The sequence below is a fragment of the Hippopotamus amphibius genome, chromosome 7 (assembly GCF_030028045.1).
Source record: "Hippopotamus amphibius kiboko isolate mHipAmp2 chromosome 7, mHipAmp2.hap2, whole genome shotgun sequence".
Lineage (NCBI taxonomy): Eukaryota > Metazoa > Chordata > Mammalia > Artiodactyla > Hippopotamidae > Hippopotamus > Hippopotamus amphibius.
In genome coordinates, this window is record NC_080192.1 from 11,036,105 (window position 1) to 11,055,911 (window position 19,807).

At 56.0% G+C, this 19,807-nt stretch overlaps 2 protein-coding genes across 4 annotated transcripts; one reads left to right on the plus strand and one right to left on the minus strand.

Moving 5' to 3' along the window:
* Window positions 1-4,364: 4,364 nt before the first annotated feature.
* Window positions 4,365-11,575, minus strand: MPST (mercaptopyruvate sulfurtransferase). Of its 2 annotated transcripts, none has more exons than XM_057741491.1 (3): window positions 11,443-11,575; window positions 6,966-7,587; window positions 4,365-4,930 (listed from the first exon to the last, which is right to left on the minus strand). In XM_057741491.1, exons 2-3 carry the CDS (start codon window positions 7,558-7,560, stop codon window positions 4,632-4,634), a joined length of 894 nt encoding a protein of 297 aa, XP_057597474.1. In that variant the 5' UTR covers window positions 7,561-7,587; window positions 11,443-11,575; the 3' UTR covers window positions 4,365-4,631. The 2 variants fall into 2 exon arrangements, with proteins under 2 accessions (XP_057597474.1, XP_057597473.1); XM_057741490.1 differs by having other exon boundaries at window positions 11,361-11,461.
* TST (thiosulfate sulfurtransferase) lies at window positions 11,470-19,279 on the plus strand. Of its 2 annotated transcripts, none has more exons than XM_057741487.1 (3): window positions 11,470-11,820; window positions 12,483-13,098; window positions 18,818-19,279. In XM_057741487.1, exons 1-3 carry the CDS (start codon window positions 11,725-11,727, stop codon window positions 19,114-19,116), a joined length of 1,011 nt encoding a protein of 336 aa, XP_057597470.1. In that variant the 5' UTR covers window positions 11,470-11,724; the 3' UTR covers window positions 19,117-19,279. The 2 variants fall into 2 exon arrangements, with proteins under 2 accessions (XP_057597470.1, XP_057597471.1); XM_057741488.1 differs by lacking the exon at window positions 11,470-11,820 and adding an exon at window positions 11,835-12,040.
* The last annotated feature ends 528 nt before the right edge of the window (window positions 19,280-19,807 follow it).

Consider the following 19,807-nt stretch of genomic DNA (forward strand, 5'->3'; position numbering starts at 1 on the left):
AACATTCATTAAGCCCTGACCATGTCAGTCACTGTCTTGGGGCCAGGAAGAGAACCATGAATAAGATATGTTACTCTCAGGGCAGCCAGGCCGGCACAGGGAGGCAGGAGTGACCTTAGTAGGGCAGAACATTAGTAATGAATAATGCATGTATGTAGGGCTTATGTGCAGGCTCTGTTCTCAGTGCCTGTATGTATCTGATCCTGTGAGGTGGGCACTGGATTATTCTACGACAGATGAGGAAATTGAAGCACATTCACAGGCCAGGAGCTGGAGATCCAGATGTCTCCAGAGGCTGTGCTTTGAACCCCATCCCCTGTGGCTTCTCTACATGGAAGGAGGGGGTACGGCCCAGGGGATTCAGAAAGGGGCTACTGGCCTGTGCAGAGCTGCCTCTCACACCCAGAGCCATTGGCTCCACCCTCCCCTGTTCTGTTTCATCTCTCAGATGCCCCTCACCACACCTGTCATGGTCTGTCTGTCTGTCTGTCCGCCCCTCTCCACTAGGCCAATTCCCCCTCTCAGAGTCTGTCTTTATCCTCCACACCCCAGATCGTGGTACAAGGCCTGTCCCTGAGGGTGTGCACTGGAGCTAACGATTGCATAGATTGCATCTGTGTGTCTTGGGCGTGAAGTGGGCAGGGGGAGGGGGTGACCTGGACCAAGGCAGTGGGAATAGAGGTGGAAATCATGGGCCTGGATGTTGACTGGCTGTGGGGAAGGGAGGCCGAGTCTAGAGAACTGGCTGCCAGGTCTGGGCACAGGTGACCCCTGCATGGTGGCCATGCACACTGAGACAGGGGACATGGACAGAGGAGCAGGGTGAGGGGCCCAGCAGGCAGTGGAGGCTGGGATCTGAGCCCAGAGGGCTGCTGGGGGCCCTGGCTCAACAGTGGTTTAAGCCCTAGAATAGGTGGCACCATCCAGAGAGAGTCGGCCCACCTAGAAGCAGGTGGAGACTCTGCAGAACACAGTAACCGGGCAGGCCAGTTAGCAAGGATGATGTGGAGATGCAATGACTCGAGGACTGGAAAGTCACAGCAATGGGGGCCATTTAGCTTAGGGGCAAACAGCTCCTGCAGTAAAGTGATGAAATACAGTCACAGAGTCCGGGTACCCTCAGTACACTTGTGTCCTACCCCCTGTTAAATTCTGGGGTGCTTAAAATTATAAAGCTTCCATTAACCTGAAAATTTCACCTCCTCTCGAATGACTCATTCTGCGTGTGCTAAGGATAAAAAAGCTCCATCCTGCTTATATAACGACTAGCTAGGGTTATTTCCAGTAGGAATGACCTACAATAGAAAATGCCTTAGATTGTTTGGAGTTTTCCCTTATCTGACATCACACCCACCCTGTGTGTGGCAGGGCAGTTTGCTCCCATTTTCCAGATCAGATGACTGAGGCCCCGACCGGAAGGGTCTGGAAGGCAGATCTTTTGGGGCCTGGAGCAGCGCCAGGACCAAATCAGCACATCGTTTCATTATTCAGCCAACTGTGCGGGGTGGGGGCTTCTTGGGGCCACGATCCCTCCAGGCAACGAGCCAGCGAGTGGACACAATCTAATGCAGCTGGTGAGACAAGGCTGGCAAACTTCCACCTGTCCCTGACACAGACGGGGTGCTCAGCAAATATTCGCCAAGTGGACAAAAACTTCATCAGCCCTGTTGTCCGATGTTGCAAGTTCCTGCCTGGAACACACGGGGCGCATGGGATGGGTGCTGGCAGAGGCTGGGACACTGCGGGGAGTGGTTAACTATTCTGAGAGTTCAGACTTGCAGGAGGCGGGGGTGGGGTCAGGGTGGTCCTGGGTCTTTCCTAGCCAACTGCTGCAAAGTTAAACCAACCACAGCTCCGAGAAACCTAGGAAGGCATGCCTCCATCTTCCTTCTCCTGCCTCTGGGAACGTTGCCTCTGAGCCTGTCCGGATCCATGGAGAATCTTCCCAGGGGGAGAAAGCCCCAGCTCAGATCATCTGTGATGCCTTGCTGGGGCGGTAGGGATGGTGGGTCTGGGGAGGGGGCTGTGGGTGGGAGCCTAACCAAATCTTCTCCCTTAAATCTCACGGCTCGGCTCAATGTGTCTCCTTGTGGAGCCAGGGAGACAACTGGCCATGTTCCACGAGCTTGCCACGTGTGTTCCAAACCCTGAGTTCTACTCCCTTCTCCCCTTGATCCTGAAATTGGGAAAACCAACTCAGGTTTTCCTAACCCACTGCAGAGGCTCCTACCCTGAGAATTCTTATTCCAGTTAGGCTCCTCTCTCAAAATAGCTGTGTGCCCTTAGGCAAACCACTCAACATCTCTGAGCCGGTTTTCCCACTTGTAAAATGAGTCTGTTGTAAAATAGATCTTTTCACTATTTCTCTCTAAAAATATACCATGTGCCAGTTTCTCCTTCCTGACTGAGAGGCTTTTCAAGGACGGGAATACAATTCTCATATCACGTTCCCTTCCCCCAGTGCTGGAGGTACAGCAGGCACTCAGTATACTGAATAAGTAAAAGCCTTTTGAAAAATAACAGTAACAGGGAATTCCCTGGAGGTCTAGTGGTTAGGACTTTGCACTTTCACTGCTGGAGCCTGGGTTTGATCCCTCGTTGGGGAGCTAAGAGCCCACAAGCCACGTGGTGTGGCCAAAAAAATAAACAAAATTTTAAAAATAAAAAATAATAGTAACATTTGATATTGACTCTGTGCCCACCACCAAGCTAAACAGTTTCTATGGATTCTCTCATTGAATCCCCATATTGCTCAAAGAAGGTACGATTACTCCCGTTTTAAAGATGAAGAAACTGAGGCTCAAAGAGGCGCAGCCATGTGTCCAAGGTCAGGCAGCCTTGCATGGGGCAGCTGAGACAGAAGCCAGATAAGAACCTCACACCTGTTTGCCAACAAACCGGGCTCCTTGAAGAGGCAGGGAGATTTTCTGGGAGAGAAAACGAGGTCTGTCTGAAACCAGCTCGAAAGTAAGGAGGTTCTAAACTGTTAAATTCAGCCCTCAGGGGAAGGGACTTATGATGGGGAGACAGGAGTCCTCTCCACGTAGGGATCCCTATCTACACTGGTCCTGACCGCTGTGGTCAAGTGTAGCCACTGCTCCTACACCATTGGTGCTTAACTGGGGGGTGGGTGATTTTTTGCCTCTCAGGGGACCTGGTCATATCTGGAGACATTTTTGGTTCTCACAACTGGTTGGTGCTGCTGGCATCTAGTGGGCAGAGGCCAGAAATACTGCTAAACATCCTCCAATGCACAGGACAGTCCCTACAACAACCAAGAATTATCCAGCCCAGATGTCAGTTATCCTGAGGTTGAGAAACCCTGAGCTAGAAAGATGGAACTCAGCACTGGGCTCTTGGCCGGGTCCTCGTCTGAAATCCCTTCTTCTGAAGTACATATTATTCCCATTTTATAGTAAGAAAGTTGAGGCTCAGAGAGGTGGGACTTCCTTTAGACCTTATTCAGAAAACAAGGATTCTGTCCTGTTGGTCCCTCACCAACTCTGTGCACTTGGGAGACACAACTCAGCCTAGAGAAAACGTGATGGGGGTTGTAGGTGAAAAAGAAAAAATTCTGAGTCAGGAAGTTTGGGTCTGGTTCCAGCTGTGTTGTGAACTCATCATGTGACCTTGGGTAAGTCATTGCCCCCTGTTTTTTTTTTTCGTTCTAGGGCTCCCCCCAGTACTGGCTGACACCTCTGCTACCAAGAAGTGCCTTGAGGGCTGGAAGATAGGGAGGGGTGACCCAGGTTCTGACAGGGGGCACCTGGGGCCTTCTCAGACACCCGTGTCCATCTCTGCACAACGGACCAACACAGAGGGAGGAGAACAGAGCCTCTACCAGGAAAGCCTGTGGGGAGAGGTTCTCCTTGAGCAGAAAGGATCAAACCCTCAGATCGCCTACCCCCCCTCGCCGCCCCAGGGGAGCTCTCAGAGGCTAGAACTAGATTCTCCTCCAATTTGGCTACATTCTGTCCTTCTCCAGAACATCCCGGCTGGGCTGAGACAGGCCTCCACAGTGTGGTAGAGCTTCCCATTAAATTCTGGAACCATCTGTGTCTTGAAATGAGATGTGTGGCTTACCTGTAGGGGGGCCTTGTGTGCGACTCCAGACATAGCACAGCAGATTCACCTTAAACAGCCCAAAAGCCAGAAGGGAGACCCCAGCAATAAAAGTAGAAGTAGAAGACAGTTTGCTGGGAGACATTTGGTCACAGGACTGGAAGGGCTCTGGGGCCCCAGCACTGCTCAGAAGGCAGAGACAGCGTCCTCAAACCCTCCAGCTCCACGAAGCTCCCTTGCCGGCCATGTTGGAACCATAGCCAAGGAGCCGAGAAAAGCTGAGGCAGCCTCAGTTAGAAGGATTTAGCGCTTGACTGTTTTATTTCCTCAACAGAAGGGAGGTGGGGACCCAGCTCAGCTCCCCTCCCCGGTGCGCCCGCCACCATCTTCTCTGCTGCCTCCACTGGGGGCCTGCGAGTCAATGGAATTCTTGGCTTCAGGGATGTTGCCCCATGTGCCACCTGAGTTGAAGGAAGAAACACTATCCTGGTCAGAGCAGAGTCCAAACCACCGGGCTGGGCACTGCTGGTGGCTGGGTGTCACCTGAGCTTCCTGTGTCCCGCCAAGACTCAGTGGGTCTTCCCCCGGCCCTCGGAGATGACATCTTCTGGCTGGGCGCGCATGTACCACTCCACCCAGGAGCCGTCGTAGATGGGCACGTTGGGCTTGCCGCAGAGGTAGGCCCCCAGTGCCACGTGGCAGGCTGTGACACCGGAGCCACATGTGGCCACCAGGGGCTGGGACAGGTCCACCTTCTTGTCCTGGAAGAGGCGGTGGATCTCCTCGGGGCTCTTCTCCAGGCCCTCTTCGGTCATGAAGTCTGTGAAGGGGATGTTGATGGTGCCGGGAATGTGGCCGGGTTCGATCCCTGCAGCAGGACAGCAGGAAGCAGGGGACAGATACAAGCCCAGTATGAATGGCCCCTGCGGTACTGACAGCCTGCCATGCAGCCATGGTGCTAAACCCTCTATAAGCATCATCTCATGAGGTCCTCACAGCCAGGAAACCAGGGCACTGTTTACAGGAATCCCCATTTTTCCGGTGGAGATGCTGAGGTTCGCTACGATCCAAAGTCATGCATCTAGCAAACTGCTGCCTGGAATTTGAACCCAGGCCTCAGCTCTCAACCCAGGGTGGCCACTGTCAGAGGAGGGCTGTCCCCACATCTCAAACCCCACCAAGCAAAGCATGCTTCCCTCCCCTGACAGACCGATGTGGCAAATCAGAGGTGCCCGTGGTGAGGTCTGAGGCTCTGGAGCGGGGACTATGGGGTTGGTGATATTCTACATCGATTTAGATGGAGCCTGTACACGAATCAGCTCGTCCACCTTGACGACAGGCCTGCTGGGCGTTTATCGTTATCTCCCATTTTACAGATGAGCAAACACGACAACAGAGGTAAGCATTAAACACCCCTGTAAAGAGCCACTGCCAGGGAAGCACATGTTAATTACATCACTTCCCTTTTTTTGAGTGCATCTTGTGTGTGCAAACATGGAACTAAGTCCTTTACACACTTGCTCTCATTGGACCCTCACTGCATCCTTTAAGCTCCGTGTTCTGCCCTGACTTTGACATGCAGAAGCTGCAGTTCAGAGATTAGATGACCTGCCAGATGTCACACAGCCAGTGCAACCTGGGGCAGGGCTCTGAAGCTGAAACCAGCTCGCTGTCCTATGTTGCTCCACTCCCCCCCACCTCCCTACCCAGGGGGCTGAGCTGAAGGGCCCCCAGGTTCAAGCTGGCATCCCTATTAGGCTGAACCATCTTAAACTGCCACTGATGTAGGCTCAAAAATGGTTACCTATCAGCAGTTTCCTGCAGTTTGACTGAATGTCAACAGCTCTGCAGGCTTCCCTGTAGCAGGGACCTTGTGAATTACCAAACTTCTCTGGGGCATCAACTCCATCCAGCTACTGGATTAGTCTTCAGGATGCACTGGGAGCATGGATGGTCCTTGCCCTCAGGTCACCCCAAACAGTGCTAGGACAGGGTGAACCCAAGCTGCTTTAGAAACAAAACGGAAGCTCCGTCCAACCCTGATGTGGGGGTATGGGGGATGCCATCCAGGGAACGCTTCCCAGAGGAAGTGGCAAGATCCTTGCACCCTCCTCGAAGCAGACAAGAGAGAAATGGCTGGGGGGTTACTGGTTGTTCACTGCAGTTAAAGGTACTGGAGTTCAATGCCTGGCTGCTTCCTGAGATCTGGGGCAAGGTAGCCATTCCAAGGCTCTGTTTCCCCCTCTGTATGACAGTAACACCCATCTCGTGGGATCATTAAAAAGCTCACACCAAAGTGGCCATTGACCCATGTGCTTTGTGGGGACCCCCTCCTGACCTCTGCTCCTTGCTTGGGGAACCCAGCCCACCGGCAGAAGGTCCTGCCCCAACCCTGGCCAGCAACCACCCTCTATTCAGTTTCTGCTCCAACCTGGGGCAGCAACCTCTCTCCCTACTTAGTGTCCCTCTCTCTGGTCTTCTACAAGCCTTTGGTCCTTCTGAAGGACTTTCACTCTCCCCCCCAGACTCCTCTTCCCCAGCTCCATCATCCTCGGAGGTGGTAATAGACCTGGTCAAGCACCCTCTCTTTGGGGCTTTTCCCCAGCTGGGCCTGTCCACCCCTCCTATTTGGCAGTGACCCCTACATCCATAGTACTGGGGTGGGGCTGTTTGGGTTCTCACGCTGATATAGGACCCCCTGGATTCCCAACTAGCTTGGGGTGGAGGTGGGCAAGCATTATTGCCCCCACTTTTGAATAAAGCTAGTGAGGCAGGTAGAACCCAAATTTCGGCCCCCACCCCACGTGGTGGCCTTTAAAGGCAAGGGCGAGGTGAGAGCAGTGCTCAGGGTGCACCTGCCCCCGCGCCCCCGGGACCTCTCGGGCCCTTCGCGCATTGGTTACCGTCTCGGGGCTCCGGCTCGGTGCCTCGGAAGCGGCCGGCGGCGCGAGCGTCCACCACCTGGAAGTGCCGGGATTCGAGGTTCTCCTTGATGTCCTCGTACGTCTTGACGTAGGCGGGGTCCAGCACCGCGTGGAACTCGGCGGGCGTGGGGCGGCTCTTGTCCGAGCTCAGTGGGAGGCCCTGGCGCAGCCAGTTGCGGAGGCCGCCGTCGAGCAGCGACACGGTGCGGTGGCCGAAGGCGCGGAACATCCACCACACGCGCGGCGCCGCGTAGAGGCCCTGATCGCTGGCGTCGTAGACCACCACGTGGGTGGCGGCGCCCACGCCCAGGCGGCCCGCGTACTCGGCGAATTGTGCCGCGCTGGGCAGCATGTGGTCGTAGGGCGACGTGCGGTCGCTGCACTGGTCGATGTCAAAGAAGGCGGCGCCCGGGATGTGGCGCTCCTCGAACTCGCGGCGCGCATCGCGGCCCAGCTTGGGCAGGTACCAGGAGGCGTCGAGCAGCTGCAGGGGCTGCCCGGCCCGCGGGGCCCGGAGCGCCTCGGCCACCCACTGCGCGGACACGAGCGCGCGGAAGAGCTGCTGCGAGGCCATGGCGGTGGCGACACTGGGGCTGCAAGCCTGGGCGACAAGGAGGGTGTCAGGAGAGAATGGAGGAAGAGGCTGGCCCGCCCTGCCGGGACTGGAAACCACCGTGCCGCTGGGGCTGGGGCTGGGGCTGGGGCTGGGGCTAGGACCAGGGTCGGAGAGGGCTGCGGCGCCCAGGGAGGGCAGAGTCCAGGGACCGCGGAAACCATCGGTGGTGAACCCAGGTGCAGACGTCAATCACAGGGACCTCTCCTCCCCTCCTGCCAAGCCTTGGATACATACACAGAGCAGTGACCAAAGGACCATGACCTCTTGGAGGGGGCCAGGCGCAGGCCCTCACCAGTGCTTGCTGCGGGGTGGATGGGCAGAGACCCCAAGCAAGGGAAGGCCCGGCTGGTACTTTAAGGCAAGTAGGCGCAAAGTCTTAGCCCCTCCCTAAAATGCAGCTCAGCTTTGCTAGCAATCAACCAAGGTCCCTGGTGGAATTCACTCACTCATCAAACATTTAAATAAGCAGCCTCAGAGGAATGGCAGCTGGAATTTACTTAGTCCTCCCTATGTGCCCTGTAATCCTCTTAACATCTTACAACACTGCAGCATACAGGGCAGGCTCTCAATTACTTGCTGCATGAGTAGCCTCAAGAAGGTTGGTATTCTTCTGTTTCTTGGAGGCGACACCTAAGTTCACAGACGTGCACTAACTTGACTGAGATCAACAACAAAGAAGTGGTGGTGGCGCCAGGCTTCACGCCAGGCAGTCCAGCAAGGTCAGATTTTGCACCTCGAGTTCCCTCTCTGGCAACAGTGACTTAGGGCCTCATTCCCTCCCCTCCTCTCCTTTGCAAGCCAGCAGCACAGAGTACAGCAGTTCAACAGCCCACCAGGCCAAGTCAGCCCACAGCCTTCCAGGGCCGAGATGCTCCAAACTTTTGGAGCGTCCAGGCAAGCACCACCAACACTGCCCCCCGTCCCCCCAGCCCCCAACACACACACACCGACTTGTCCATTAGGTGCCTTTGGGCAGGTCAGAGAAAGGTGCCCCTTCTGCAGGGCAGAGGCAGAGGCCCCACGTGGCCAGGCCTTATGCTGTACACTGAGAAACTCTTGACTTTGCCAGGCCCTGGGAATCAAGGCAGCCACAGGCCTACTCAAGAGACAACATAATTGCAGAAAGTCTGGAGTTCAGCGGGGGCAAAGGGGGGCTACTAGCTCAGCCTGGGGTGGGGAGGCTGGGGGAGGCGGGGGAACTCCAAACTGATTTGACATGTTCGGGGCCCTGGGAACCGCAGTTTGACCTTCAGGGTGAGGCTGCCAAAGAAGCTTTGGCTAAGGGGTGATCCTAGTGCCTGAGGGTTACGCTGCAGCTAGATAATTTTGGGGAATACAGCGGGCCCCTACTTGAGGACCCCATTGTGAACCACAGCAGCCCCTGTTCCCTTCGCATTCTTTTTTGTTTTTTTAAGTAAATCTTATTTATTTATTTATTGGCTGTGTTGGGTCTTCATTGCTGCAGTGCGGGCTTTCTCTAGTTGTGGCGAGCGAGGGCTACTCTTCGTTGCGGTGCTCGGGCTTCTCAGTGTGGTGGCTTCTCTTGTTGCGGAGCATGGGCTTTAGATGCATGGGCTTCAGTAGTTGCAGTGTGTGGGCTCCGCAGCTGTGGTACACGGGCTTAGGTGCTCCGCGGCATGCGGGATCTTCCCGGACCAGGGCTTGAACCCGTTTCCCCTGCATTGGCAGGCGGATTCTTAACCACTGCACCACCAGGGAAGTCCCCCTTCCCATTCTTGAGGTTCCTTGGTTTTTGTTCCCCAAGGGTCTATTTAGAGTGGAAAGAACCCTGACTTGGGAGCCAGAGCCCCTCCAAACCAGTGCCAGTCCCACTCCCCTACTTAATGAGGTGTGTGAGGACGGGCATGTGAGGTCCTTGCGCTGTTTCCATTTCTTATAGTGGAGCTTCTAACTTTCACCTGTTATGGTGAAGATTAAATAATGAACATTGAGGCACCGCCATAGTGCCCCGCATATGGCTGGTTTTAATAATCATTAAAAACTGTGTCATAGGGACTTCCCTGGTGGTGCAGCGGTTTAGAATCCGCCTGCCAGTACAGGGGACATGGGTTCAAGCCCTGGTCCCAGAAGATCCCACATGCCGTGGAGCAGCTAAGCCCAGCCTCCACAACTACTGAGCCTGCGCTCTAGAGCCCGCGAGCCACAACTACTGAGCCCACGTGCCACAACTACTGAAGCCTGTGGGCCTGGAGCCCATGCTCCCCAACAAGAGAAGCCACGGCAATGAGAAGCCTGCATACTGCAAGGAAGAGTAGCCCTGCTCGTGCAACTAGAGAAAGCCCATATGCAGCAACAAAGACCCAACACAAAAATAAATAAATAAATAATAATTAAAAAAACCAAACCTGCTTCATAAAAATCCCATTATTTCTTCAAAGTTACTCTCATAGGTGGTCTTTGAATGGTCAGCAGCAAGTCTAGAATCTTAGAATTTTAGGATTGAGTGGGACTTCAGAGGTCTGAGGTCATCCTACCCTCCACCCCCACCCCACACTCCCCGCTCCCTATGCTGGACTGGCAGTTCTCATAAAGGACAGTGGGAGGTAGAGGAGAGCAGGAAGAGCAGGCTGGAAGAGCAGGCTGTGTGTCACTGAAGGGTGTGGACCAGGTCCCCATGAGCTTGGCAGGCCTGGATGGCTGTAGGTGGGGCTGCTCTGGGAGTCAAGGACCCTAAGACAAGCAGGACCGCCCCAGGCCCATCTCCAGAGTGTACACAACTGCGCTAGGGGAAGTGCAAGCCCCAGGCTGCCATCTGGGGTGGGCCCTGGAATAGGAGGCCTCCAATGAGACTGGGCATTTTGCAAGGGCTTACCCCCCTTGTCCTTCCTGGCAACTTCTCTCCCTTGACTGCAAAGCACAAAGTTCAGAGCAGTCCCTGGGTAAATGTTTATCAAAGTACGAAATTTTGCAACTTTTGGTGAGAATATAGTTATTTCAGAACAAAAAGAATTTTTTAAAGGGGGATGAGAAAAGCTGTAAAAGCTGAGTAGGGGCAGTGGTGTCCCGCCAGCTTGCAAGGACCAGTTGTTAGATTTTCAGGAAGTATGCCAACTGGTTATTTGACAGCCATTGTTAAAAATTAAATTATAGACATTTACAATGAAAGAGGTTAAATTAAGGAGAAAGGCAGTTTTTTTAAAGTATGTGGCTTCGGGGAAGAGCAAGGTAAACAAAAGCAGCCCCTGCCAGGTGGGTTTCGGATCCGGGTGGCCTCAGTGCCACCACCCGCCGCCCCTGGGCAATTCCTGCAGGGCCTCTCTCTCCCGTCTTTAAATAAGTTTCTGGCCTACTCCTCCGGGTTGTTGTGGGAAGTAAGTGACAGCCGTAGGAGTACCCATTAAGGTGCCTCACAAGCAGGCCTTGACAAATGTTAGTTTCGTTTCACTCTAGAAAGTTCTTTGCCAGTTTGTCCTCCCGGAGCCTCTGGGTCAGTTGGCCTCCCTGGCCTCTCTGTCAGGTTTTATTAGCCCTCTTCCCTCCCTCCTACCCTCTCTGGTGGCGCCAGGTGTTCCCTCCCCCCCAAGTCCCCCTCCCCTTGCCACTTACCCCAACCCCACCCTGCGGGCCGCCGCCAACTGCTGAGGGCAGCCATCCTTAGGGTGAGGTCAGGGGGTGCACCTCCCCTCCTAGACGGCGGCCCCCTGCTCCGCTCAGGCCCGGAGGGGGAGCCCCGCGCCGCCCACCCCGATGATCGCCCTCCTTCTAAAGAAAAGCAAGCGCCGCGTCGCAGCAGTTACCCCAGTCTCCGGCCGCCCGTTCGGCCCCGCGCCGATCGCCCCCTCCCCGCGCCCTCGGCTGTCCCCTCCTCCCGCCACTAACCTGCGGCCGGCCAAAGGGAGGAGACTCCGGCACAGCCCACCGCCCGGGCCACTCGGAGCCGGGGCTGCTGGCGCCTTCCACCCGCCAGGCCTTGGTGGGGGGGATGCCCGCGCTGCCGAGGCCCGCCCCGCGCCGCCCCCGCGCCGCTCAGCGCCCCGGGCGGGTCCTCGGGGGTCCGAGAGGCGCCGCGAGCCCCGGCGGCGGCCGGGGGCGGGGGCGGCGCGGCGGCGGGGCCGCGGGGCGGGGCGGGCGGCGCGCGGTCCTCCCCCGGGCGGCGGCGCGATGGTGTGGGCCGGCCGGGGAGTTGTGGACTCCGGGTTTGAACCTGCCAACTTCTCCAGCGGGCAGGGGCGAGCGCCAGGGCGGCGGCGAGGGCGAGTGAGTGCGGCGGGTGGGGCGGCGGCAGGCGCCCGGGCCGCTCGGGATTGGGCCGCCGGCCGGACCACCTGCGACCCGGGGTGGGGGGTGGGGGTCCCGGAGGCGAGAGCGGGGCGGGGTGCCCCGGGAACCCTGGAACTGGGGCAGAGGGCACCGGGCCGGGCCGGACCCGGCCATTCAGGAGGCGGACGAGTCCAGGTTGCTGAGAGGCCGCAGGAAGGTTTGCAAGACGAGAGGCGCGGGCGAGGGCGTGTGCGGGGCTCCAGCGAACCCTTCCCCGTGCGCCCACTTCCCTACCTTCCCAGGAAAGGGGGCTCTAAGCCCAAGTTGCCTTCTCCCCCCATCTTGGACATCTTTCCGCTGCGCTTTCTGGCAGGATCCTGAGGGCGAGTATTGTAGCTTCTAGGGCCAGCCACTCTCCCCGCGAGCTCCCCCATCTGGAGCCCTCTTGCCCCACCCCCTTCTGCGCGGGAGAGGGGCGCAGGGAGCGGCGGAAGCAGGCTTTCCTTAGGGAATCTGCAAACCTAAGCCCACTGCCATGTTGCTGTAAACACGACACCCGTCGGGGAGTGCAGTGGGGGAAAAGCTCCTCCTCCCAGGCCCCACCCCACTGCATCCAAGGTCCTCCTGATGGTCTCTTTCCTGGTTCCCACACGCGCCAGGTGACACGGAGAGCTGAAACCATGGTTCAGCAGGTGCTGTACCGGGCGCTTGTCTCCACCAAGTGGCTGGCGGAGTCCATCCGGGCTGGCAAGCTGGGCCCTGGCCTTCGAGTGCTGGACGCCTCCTGGTACTCGCCGGGCACCCGCGAGGCCCGCAAGGAATACCTAGAGCGCCATGTGCCCGGCGCCTCCTTCTTTGACATAGAGGAGTGCCGGGACAAAGCGTCGCCTTACGAGGTGATGCTGCCCAGCGAGGCGGGCTTTGCCGACTACGTGGGCAGCCTGGGCATCAGCAACGACACGCATGTGGTGGTGTACGATGCTGATCACCTGGGCAGCTTCTATGCGCCGCGGGTTTGGTGGATGTTCCGCGTGTTTGGCCACCGCACCGTATCTGTGCTCAATGGTGGCTTCCGGAACTGGCTGAAGGAGGGCCACCCGGTGACATCTGAGCCCCCACGCCCAGAGCCAGCCATCTTCAAAGCCACACTGGACCGCTCCCTGCTCAAGACCTACGAGCAGGTGCTGGAGAACCTTGACTCAAAGAGGTTCCAGCTGGTGGATTCACGGGCCCAAGGGCGGTACCTGGGCACGCAGCCGGAGCCAGATGCAGTAGGTAGGTGTCCCCGTGGGGGGATAGTCCCTGGGGAGCAATGCCCGATGGAGAGATGGAGAGTAGGATGTCTCGGACCCTCTCCAGGTTTTGCCCTCAGTCCCCCCACGTGGGCCTCAGTCTTTCCATCCGTAAAATGAAAGGGTAGAGCCCAACCTAAAGGCTTTTCTGGCTGTGATGCATGAGGACGCACACATGTGTTCCCATCGCCACATGCTAAGGCACGACCTAGCATCTGCGTGGAGTGGCATCGGCAGAGAGGACTGATGACATGTCCACCCGCGTCTGTGCCCAGGCACGAGCTCCCCCAGTGCCCGAAAGTGTCCATGAGCCACACGTGCATCGCTGAACAGAAGCGTCCTCAGGATCCCCTAGTTCTTCAGAAATTCTTAGAGACATGAACAATGCTTTTCCCCAGCACCCTCTCCCTCCCTCCCTCCAGCTCTCCTGGACTCCCTGACCTTCCTTAAGTTACTCGTTCAGTGAAGTGGCAGAGTCAGCATCTGAACCCAGTGCTGCCTGATTTCAAACCAGTACTCTAAAGCAGGATGCACCACCATTCTGTCTCACCCCCACCTCGCGGGCCCAGCAGGGAGCCTCTGCCAGGCATCTTTAGGGAGATGGCTCATGAGTTGCCTCCTGTGGACAACGTGTTGGGGGGTACGGTGGGGGGGTAGGAGGAGGGTTCTACACTGCGGGAGGTGGGGGGAGTCTCAGGAGAGGAAATGCTGCATTCTAGAACCTCTTAACAGAGGGGACCACAGAGGTCTTGCCATCACCGCCTCTGGGCACCCTCCAGCCCCTGCCTGGATACCTCTGGTGGCCAGACCTCGGGCCCAGGATGAGTCCTCAGGATGGCTGGGGTGGGCTGCAGTTCTATCCTCAGTCAGGGCGCCTCTGTGGAATCCAACTTCAGTGCAACATTTGGACTAACTTGTTGAAAAATCTCTTCCTTTTTGTGCCCACTCTTAGAGCTGGAGGGCCAGAGAGGTCACCTCGTCAGTCAGAAGGGAGACTGTGGTGCACAGAGGAAAGAGTAGGTCAAGGCCACTTGGGTAGTTAGTGGCAGAGCCTGGAGCACAGGGCTCTGCCCTCCCCATTGTGGCTTTCTCCGAGCCCTGTGTTTTTCCTGCCCAGCTTGCTCTCTGAAGGTCTGGAGTTGAAGATTTGAGTTAATTTAGCATTTTCCAGAGACCCAGGCACAGACCTCCTGCAGCCCCCTCCCAGCCTTGATTCAAGGCGTCTTCTCTCCTTGGGACTTGATCTGCCACTACAGGGAGGAGAGGTGGAATTGTTTCTCTAGCTGCTCCCCAGCTTGCTCTGAAGCAAACAGAATAAGTGAAGGGAGAGTTCTGAGACGCCAGATCCAATCTCCTTACTCCTGTTTTAGAGATGAGGAAGCTGGGGCTCAGAGACGGGAAAAGCCTGTGGCTGCAGGTAAGGCCTCCTGGAAGCTCCGAGTTCTAAAATCCCTCCCCTTCTCCGTGGCCTGCTTCCTCCCTCCTCCAGTTCCCATCTGGAGACCAGGGAGCGTGGACCCCAGCTTGAGCCCTGCTCCTCCTTTGTGCTGGGACCTCAATCAGTTAATTACTTGGCGTCTCTGGGTTCCTTTATAAAACAAAAAGAGTAATGCCAGCCCTACCCACCTGGCTGTGTATTTATTAAACACAGCAGTGACTGGAAAGGTATTTTGAGAAGGGTGAGGAAATGTGCAAAGGCCAGGCAGGGCTGCCTAGAAAGCCTCCCGCACAAGACACTTGGGGGACATGAGGGCACGTGAGGCTCTGCTGAGTTCACGGTCCCTGGCTTGTGGTGGGATCACAGAGGCACCCCATGGGCTCGGCCGTCCAGAAGTAACACCCAGGGAAGTGTGGGTGGCAACCCCTGGATGTCCCTGGAAGGAGGGACCCCCAAGAGAAGCTGGAAGCAGAGCCTTAGAAACCCGACAGCCACTTCCTGCCCCTTTCAGGTGAGCCACTTCCCCTCTGGCCTCAGTTTTGTGCCCCCAGTGCCTTCAGTCCTGTTCGTAAGGGGCGAAAGGTGAGAGTCAGACAGACCTAAGTTTACATCCTGGTGTGGCCTCAGGCAGGTCCCTTCACCTCTGAACCCTCCTAATGAAAGGAACACCCTTCACCTAGTAGGAGCCTTGGGGAAACAGAGAAAACAGAGGTGGGGGTTGACCCAGCTCAGTGTCTTTATAAATCTTATTCTCTTTCCCTCCCTGCCGCACCGGCCCCCCCGCCCTGAGATGGGGGGCCCATGAGGGTGAAGAAGGAGGATATTGACCCCCTAACACATACTATTATTTGCGGGACCCTTTATGTACACTCTCCCGTGGGCGCCTACAGCAGCCCGGCACGGGAGGCAGGCAGGGGTTCAAAGTGGTCTTGCTCTGAGGTGGGGAAAGGGAGCAGAAACATCTCTAGCCAGACGCAGAGGCCAAGACTTGACCCCAGTTGCAGGATCAAAGAGGGGTTATTTCCCAAGGCTACTGCTGTGTCAGCAAACACGGGGACCACGGGTGGGGGTGGGGGGGCAGGTCACAGCTCTGAGCTGTTGCTTCATATTGTATCATGGGGTTGTGAGGCTCCTCCCTGCATCTCCTCCCAGGGGTGGGGGATGGGGTAGGAGGGGGTGGGGATGGGGTAGGAGGGGGTGGAGGGTGCCGAGCTGCCTCCCAGCGGCCAGGCTTGGGGGCTGCCCGCACTGGGTTCCTTAGTGTCTTTTGGATGAAAGCAAGAAAGAGCTACACAGGTTTTCCTGGTCTTGAAAACCCACACCTATCAGTGAGTGACCTGAGGGATGTCAATTTGCCAACTCAACTAGCATCTTCTTGGTGAAAGCTGGAACATCAATTCCCAGACCATTGAGCAGGTCGTCAGGAGAGGTCATCTCAGCCATTCCCCTGCTTCAGCCGCTCTTTCCAGGAAGGCTCAGGGTAGTCAAAGTGCACAGGCTTTGGGGTTGGACACACCTGACTGCACATTCCCCCTGAGCAAGTTACCTCACCTCTCTGAGCCTGGAGGCTCATTTCCCCGGCTCTGTGAGGATTGAGGAGATAAAGTTCTTGAGATAACCCATTGTCTGGGCACCTGGTGCCAGAGGTTTTGAGCTTGGTGGCATGCCTGCTGGGGTCAGAGAGAGCCACAGGCCTGCAGCTGAGGCTGGACTTGGAGAAAGAGCAGGAGCCCTGGCTCCTGGGTGTAAAGTGCCTTTCCTCTAGTTGGCTGTTCTCTGAGTTTCTCTGGCCAAGTTCATCCCAACTCTACCCCCACGCAGGCCAGGCGGCCAGTTCCTGCTCATTCAAATTCCTCAGACAGGCCCTGAGCACTGGCTGGCAGAAAGGGAGGGCTCCCACCTCCTGAGGCTGGCCCAGTGCAGGGGCCAGAATCTACAGAACCCCTTACCCCAGACTTCTTTACTCAGAAGAGGTGCCTTTATGTAATTAGAAGAAAACAATAAAGCTGTTTCATCAGGGATGGGTGAAAAGAAACAAAACAGCATTCAGGACTTAACAAACACTCGTGCTTTTCAATGCACTTAAATCCAGCCCATGGCCTGGGTACTGAAATTTTTTTTTTTAATTAATTAATTTATTTTTTTTGCCCGATTTCAGTTCCCCGACCAGGGATTGACCCAGGCCCCAGCAGTGAAAGCCCAGAATCCTAACTGCTAGGCCACCAGGGAACTCCCTGAAACATTTTAAAGTTAGGTTTCTTGGACAAGAACACCTTTGAAGCCAACAGACCGGTTGTCCTTCATCAGTAGGGTCAGTACACATCTGCCCTCACATCAAAGTTTCCAGGCAAACAATGAAGCCACAACAGGAAGAAATCACTATAATTGTATAAGTCAGGACATCTAGTCAGTCAAAGGCGCTCTTGACTTGTGCCAGCGAATTTCGAATCCCCTTTGGCCTCGGGGTGAGGAGAGTGGGACATTGCTGGCGTGACTGCACACCTCGTGGGTGCCCACACGGTCTCAGGAGCTTTTATCTGCAGAAGCTGACTTCCCCACAAGCCTGTGAGGTAGGTGGGGTTATCTCCTCATTTCACAGGTGGAGAACTGAGCCTCAGAGAGGCAGGGCATTGCCTGGCTGCATGCTGGTGCCTTCATTACGCCGCTCAGGTCCTCTCCTTCCCACTGCTGCCCAGTCTGCTCCTGCCCTGCCTCACAGTCTGGGTTAAGTGGGGAATTTTGGAGGAAGGGGAGCCCGAAGAGACACCCCAACCTTCCTCGGGCCCCACTCCCAGTGCCCAGTCTGCCAGGGTGCTTGAGTACAAGGAGTGATCTGGGCCACGCTGGGGCCCGGACCATGGCCTTGGCTCTGTGTGTGGCACCAGCTCCGGCCATGGCCCAGCCCCATTTGCCCCACGTGCTGGCTATTCTGAAGCCAAATTTGGCAGGGGGCTTTACTGGGTACAGAGAAGGTTCTGGAATGGACCCTGGAGCTAGCCTAGACCCCCATTCTGCTTCCGGCAGAAGCCTCTCAGGGTTGCCAGGAAGGTCCTGGAGGGACACACTGCCCCCGCCCCCATAGGTGGGGAAGTGATGGAGAAGCAGCAGCATCTGAGGGTGTGGGCTGGCTGCGGTAGTCGGTGCTTTACTCCTTACCCTTTATGACAGCCCTTACACGCACGAACACTCACTCCCATTTCGCCCGCAGGGACGCTGAGGCTCACAGAGGGGATGTGACTTGCTTAAGGTCACTCGGTCGGTAAGCAGCAGAGCTAGGATCTGAACTTAGGTCTCATACCAGGTCACAGGCTCTTTCCACACTGTGCTCGACAGGAAAACCAGGGTGCTTGACAGGAAAACCAGGGCACTCGGTGTAATCCTGAGTCCACCTTTACTTCTCCGTGTGGCCTCAGGCTAGTCTGTTCACGTTGCCAGGCCTCAGGTACTCATCTGTAAAATGGAACAGCATTATATTGATTTCTTTATTTTTAAAATTTCTTTCTTTCTTTATTGGGTGAATTGGGTCTTCGTTGCTGTGCACAGGCTTTCTCTAGTTGCAGCGAATGGGGGCTACTCTTCGTTGTGGTGCGCAGGCTTCTCAGTGCGGTGGCTTCTCTTGTTGTGGAGCACGGGCTCTAGGCAGGCGGGCTTCAGTAGTTGTGGCTCGTGGGCTCTAGAGCACAGGCTCAATAGTTGTGGTGCACAGGCTTAGTTGCTCCGTGGCATGTGACATTATATTTAGTAAATTATGTGGTTATGTGTTTAACCTCTATCTTCCTTGCTAGATTGTAATCCCCCCGAGAGCCTGGGCTGTGTCTCCTCTTCACCACCGTGTTCTCAGCAATTGGCACAGCCCATAGCACTTGCATTCGTCATCCCATTTGCTCTTCTCCACAACACTATGAGATAGGTATGTACCACTGAGCCCATTTTACAGATGAGAAAACTGAGGTTCAGAGAAGTGAAGCAGTTTGCCCAAGGTAAAAGTTAGTAGATGGTAGAGCCGAGACTCCTCCCTGTCTTCTCAAGCAGGTAAGACATTCCTACTTCAAGGCAGATTTTGAAGAGGGGAGGTGGTCATGAGCATTGGATGTAGGCAGGGCTGGAATCAGTTGAGCTCCAAGAAGGGTAAAGATGTTATTTTTACTTGCACAGCTCCCGGTCCTTATAACCACAGTTGCTTGTGACCTCCAGGCCCAACTTGCCCCGACCCACTGTGTCGCTCCTAACCCTGTCCTTCCCTTTGTCCTCTGCCCCCACCCAGGACTGGACTCAGGCCACATCCGAGGCTCGCTCAACATGCCCTTCATGGACTTCCTGACGGAGGACGGCTTCGAGAAGAGCCCGGAGGAACTCCGCGCCATGTTCGAGGCCAAGAAGGTGGACCTCGCAAAGCCTGTCATCGCCACGTGCCGAAAGGGTGTCACCGCCTGCCACATCGCCCTGGCTGCCTACCTCTGTGGCAAGCCCGATGTGGCCATCTACGATGGCTCCTGGTTTGAGTGGTTCCACCGGTCCCCCCCGGAGACGCGGGTGTCCCAGGGCAAGGGCGGGAAGGCCTGAGCAGTGGCCTCTCCTCCACTCGCCTGCAACTCCTTCCAGTGGCAGGACCCCGGTGTGGCCCGCAGCTGGTCCATGCCTCATCGGCCAAGGAGATCAAGTTTTTAGAATTAACGTCTACCCCTTTCCCCAACAACACTGGAATAAACTTGGCCTTTTCTGAGTAGCCGTGTGTGCCTATTTCTCCCTGGTTCCATCCTAACCCATAGTTCCTTCTCCTTCAGATTCCTTAGAATCCATCGAGGAAGGGAGACTCCACAGCAACCCCCACACTGGGGACACCACTTTATTTTTTAGTTTTGGCAAAGGAAGCCCCCTGTTGTCACCTGTCAGATGGAACATGCTGGGACCTTACCAGGAAGGGGTACCAGGAAGCCAGAGAGAGGGTGAAACCCAGGCTGGCCAGGCACCACCCCTCCCTACTATGGACCCAGCCTTCTAGGAGGAGGGGGTGGGAGGGGAGACAGCTGGTCTTCACTTGAAATGAGTATTCAAAGAGGTGTCCCACAGGCCCTGGGGCCTTTCAAAAGAGATGATGCTTAGAAACAGGTCAACTCCATGTTCATTGCAGCACTATTTACAACAGCCAAGACATGGAAGCAGCCTAAATGTCCATCAACAGAGGAATGGATAAAGAAGATGTAGTACATATAGACAATGGAATATTACTCAACCATAAAAAAGAGTGAAATAA

Coding starts and splice junctions, on each gene's coding strand:
- MPST (XM_057741491.1), bottom strand. CDS start 7,560: ATGGCCTCGCAGCAGCTCTTCCGCGCGCTCGTGTCCGCGCAGTGGGTG. Junction 4,931..6,965: donor CGAGCCGGAGCCCCGAGACG/GTAACCAATGCG, acceptor GTCCTGCTGCAG/GGATCGAACCCGGCCACATT.
- TST (XM_057741487.1), top strand. CDS start 11,725: ATGGTGTGGGCCGGCCGGGGAGTTGTGGACTCCGGGTTTGAACCTGCC. Junction 11,821..12,482: donor CAGGGCGGCGGCGAGGGCGA/GTGAGTGCGGCG, acceptor CACACGCGCCAG/GTGACACGGAGAGCTGAAAC. Junction 13,099..18,817: donor GCCGGAGCCAGATGCAGTAG/GTAGGTGTCCCC, acceptor GCCCCCACCCAG/GACTGGACTCAGGCCACATC.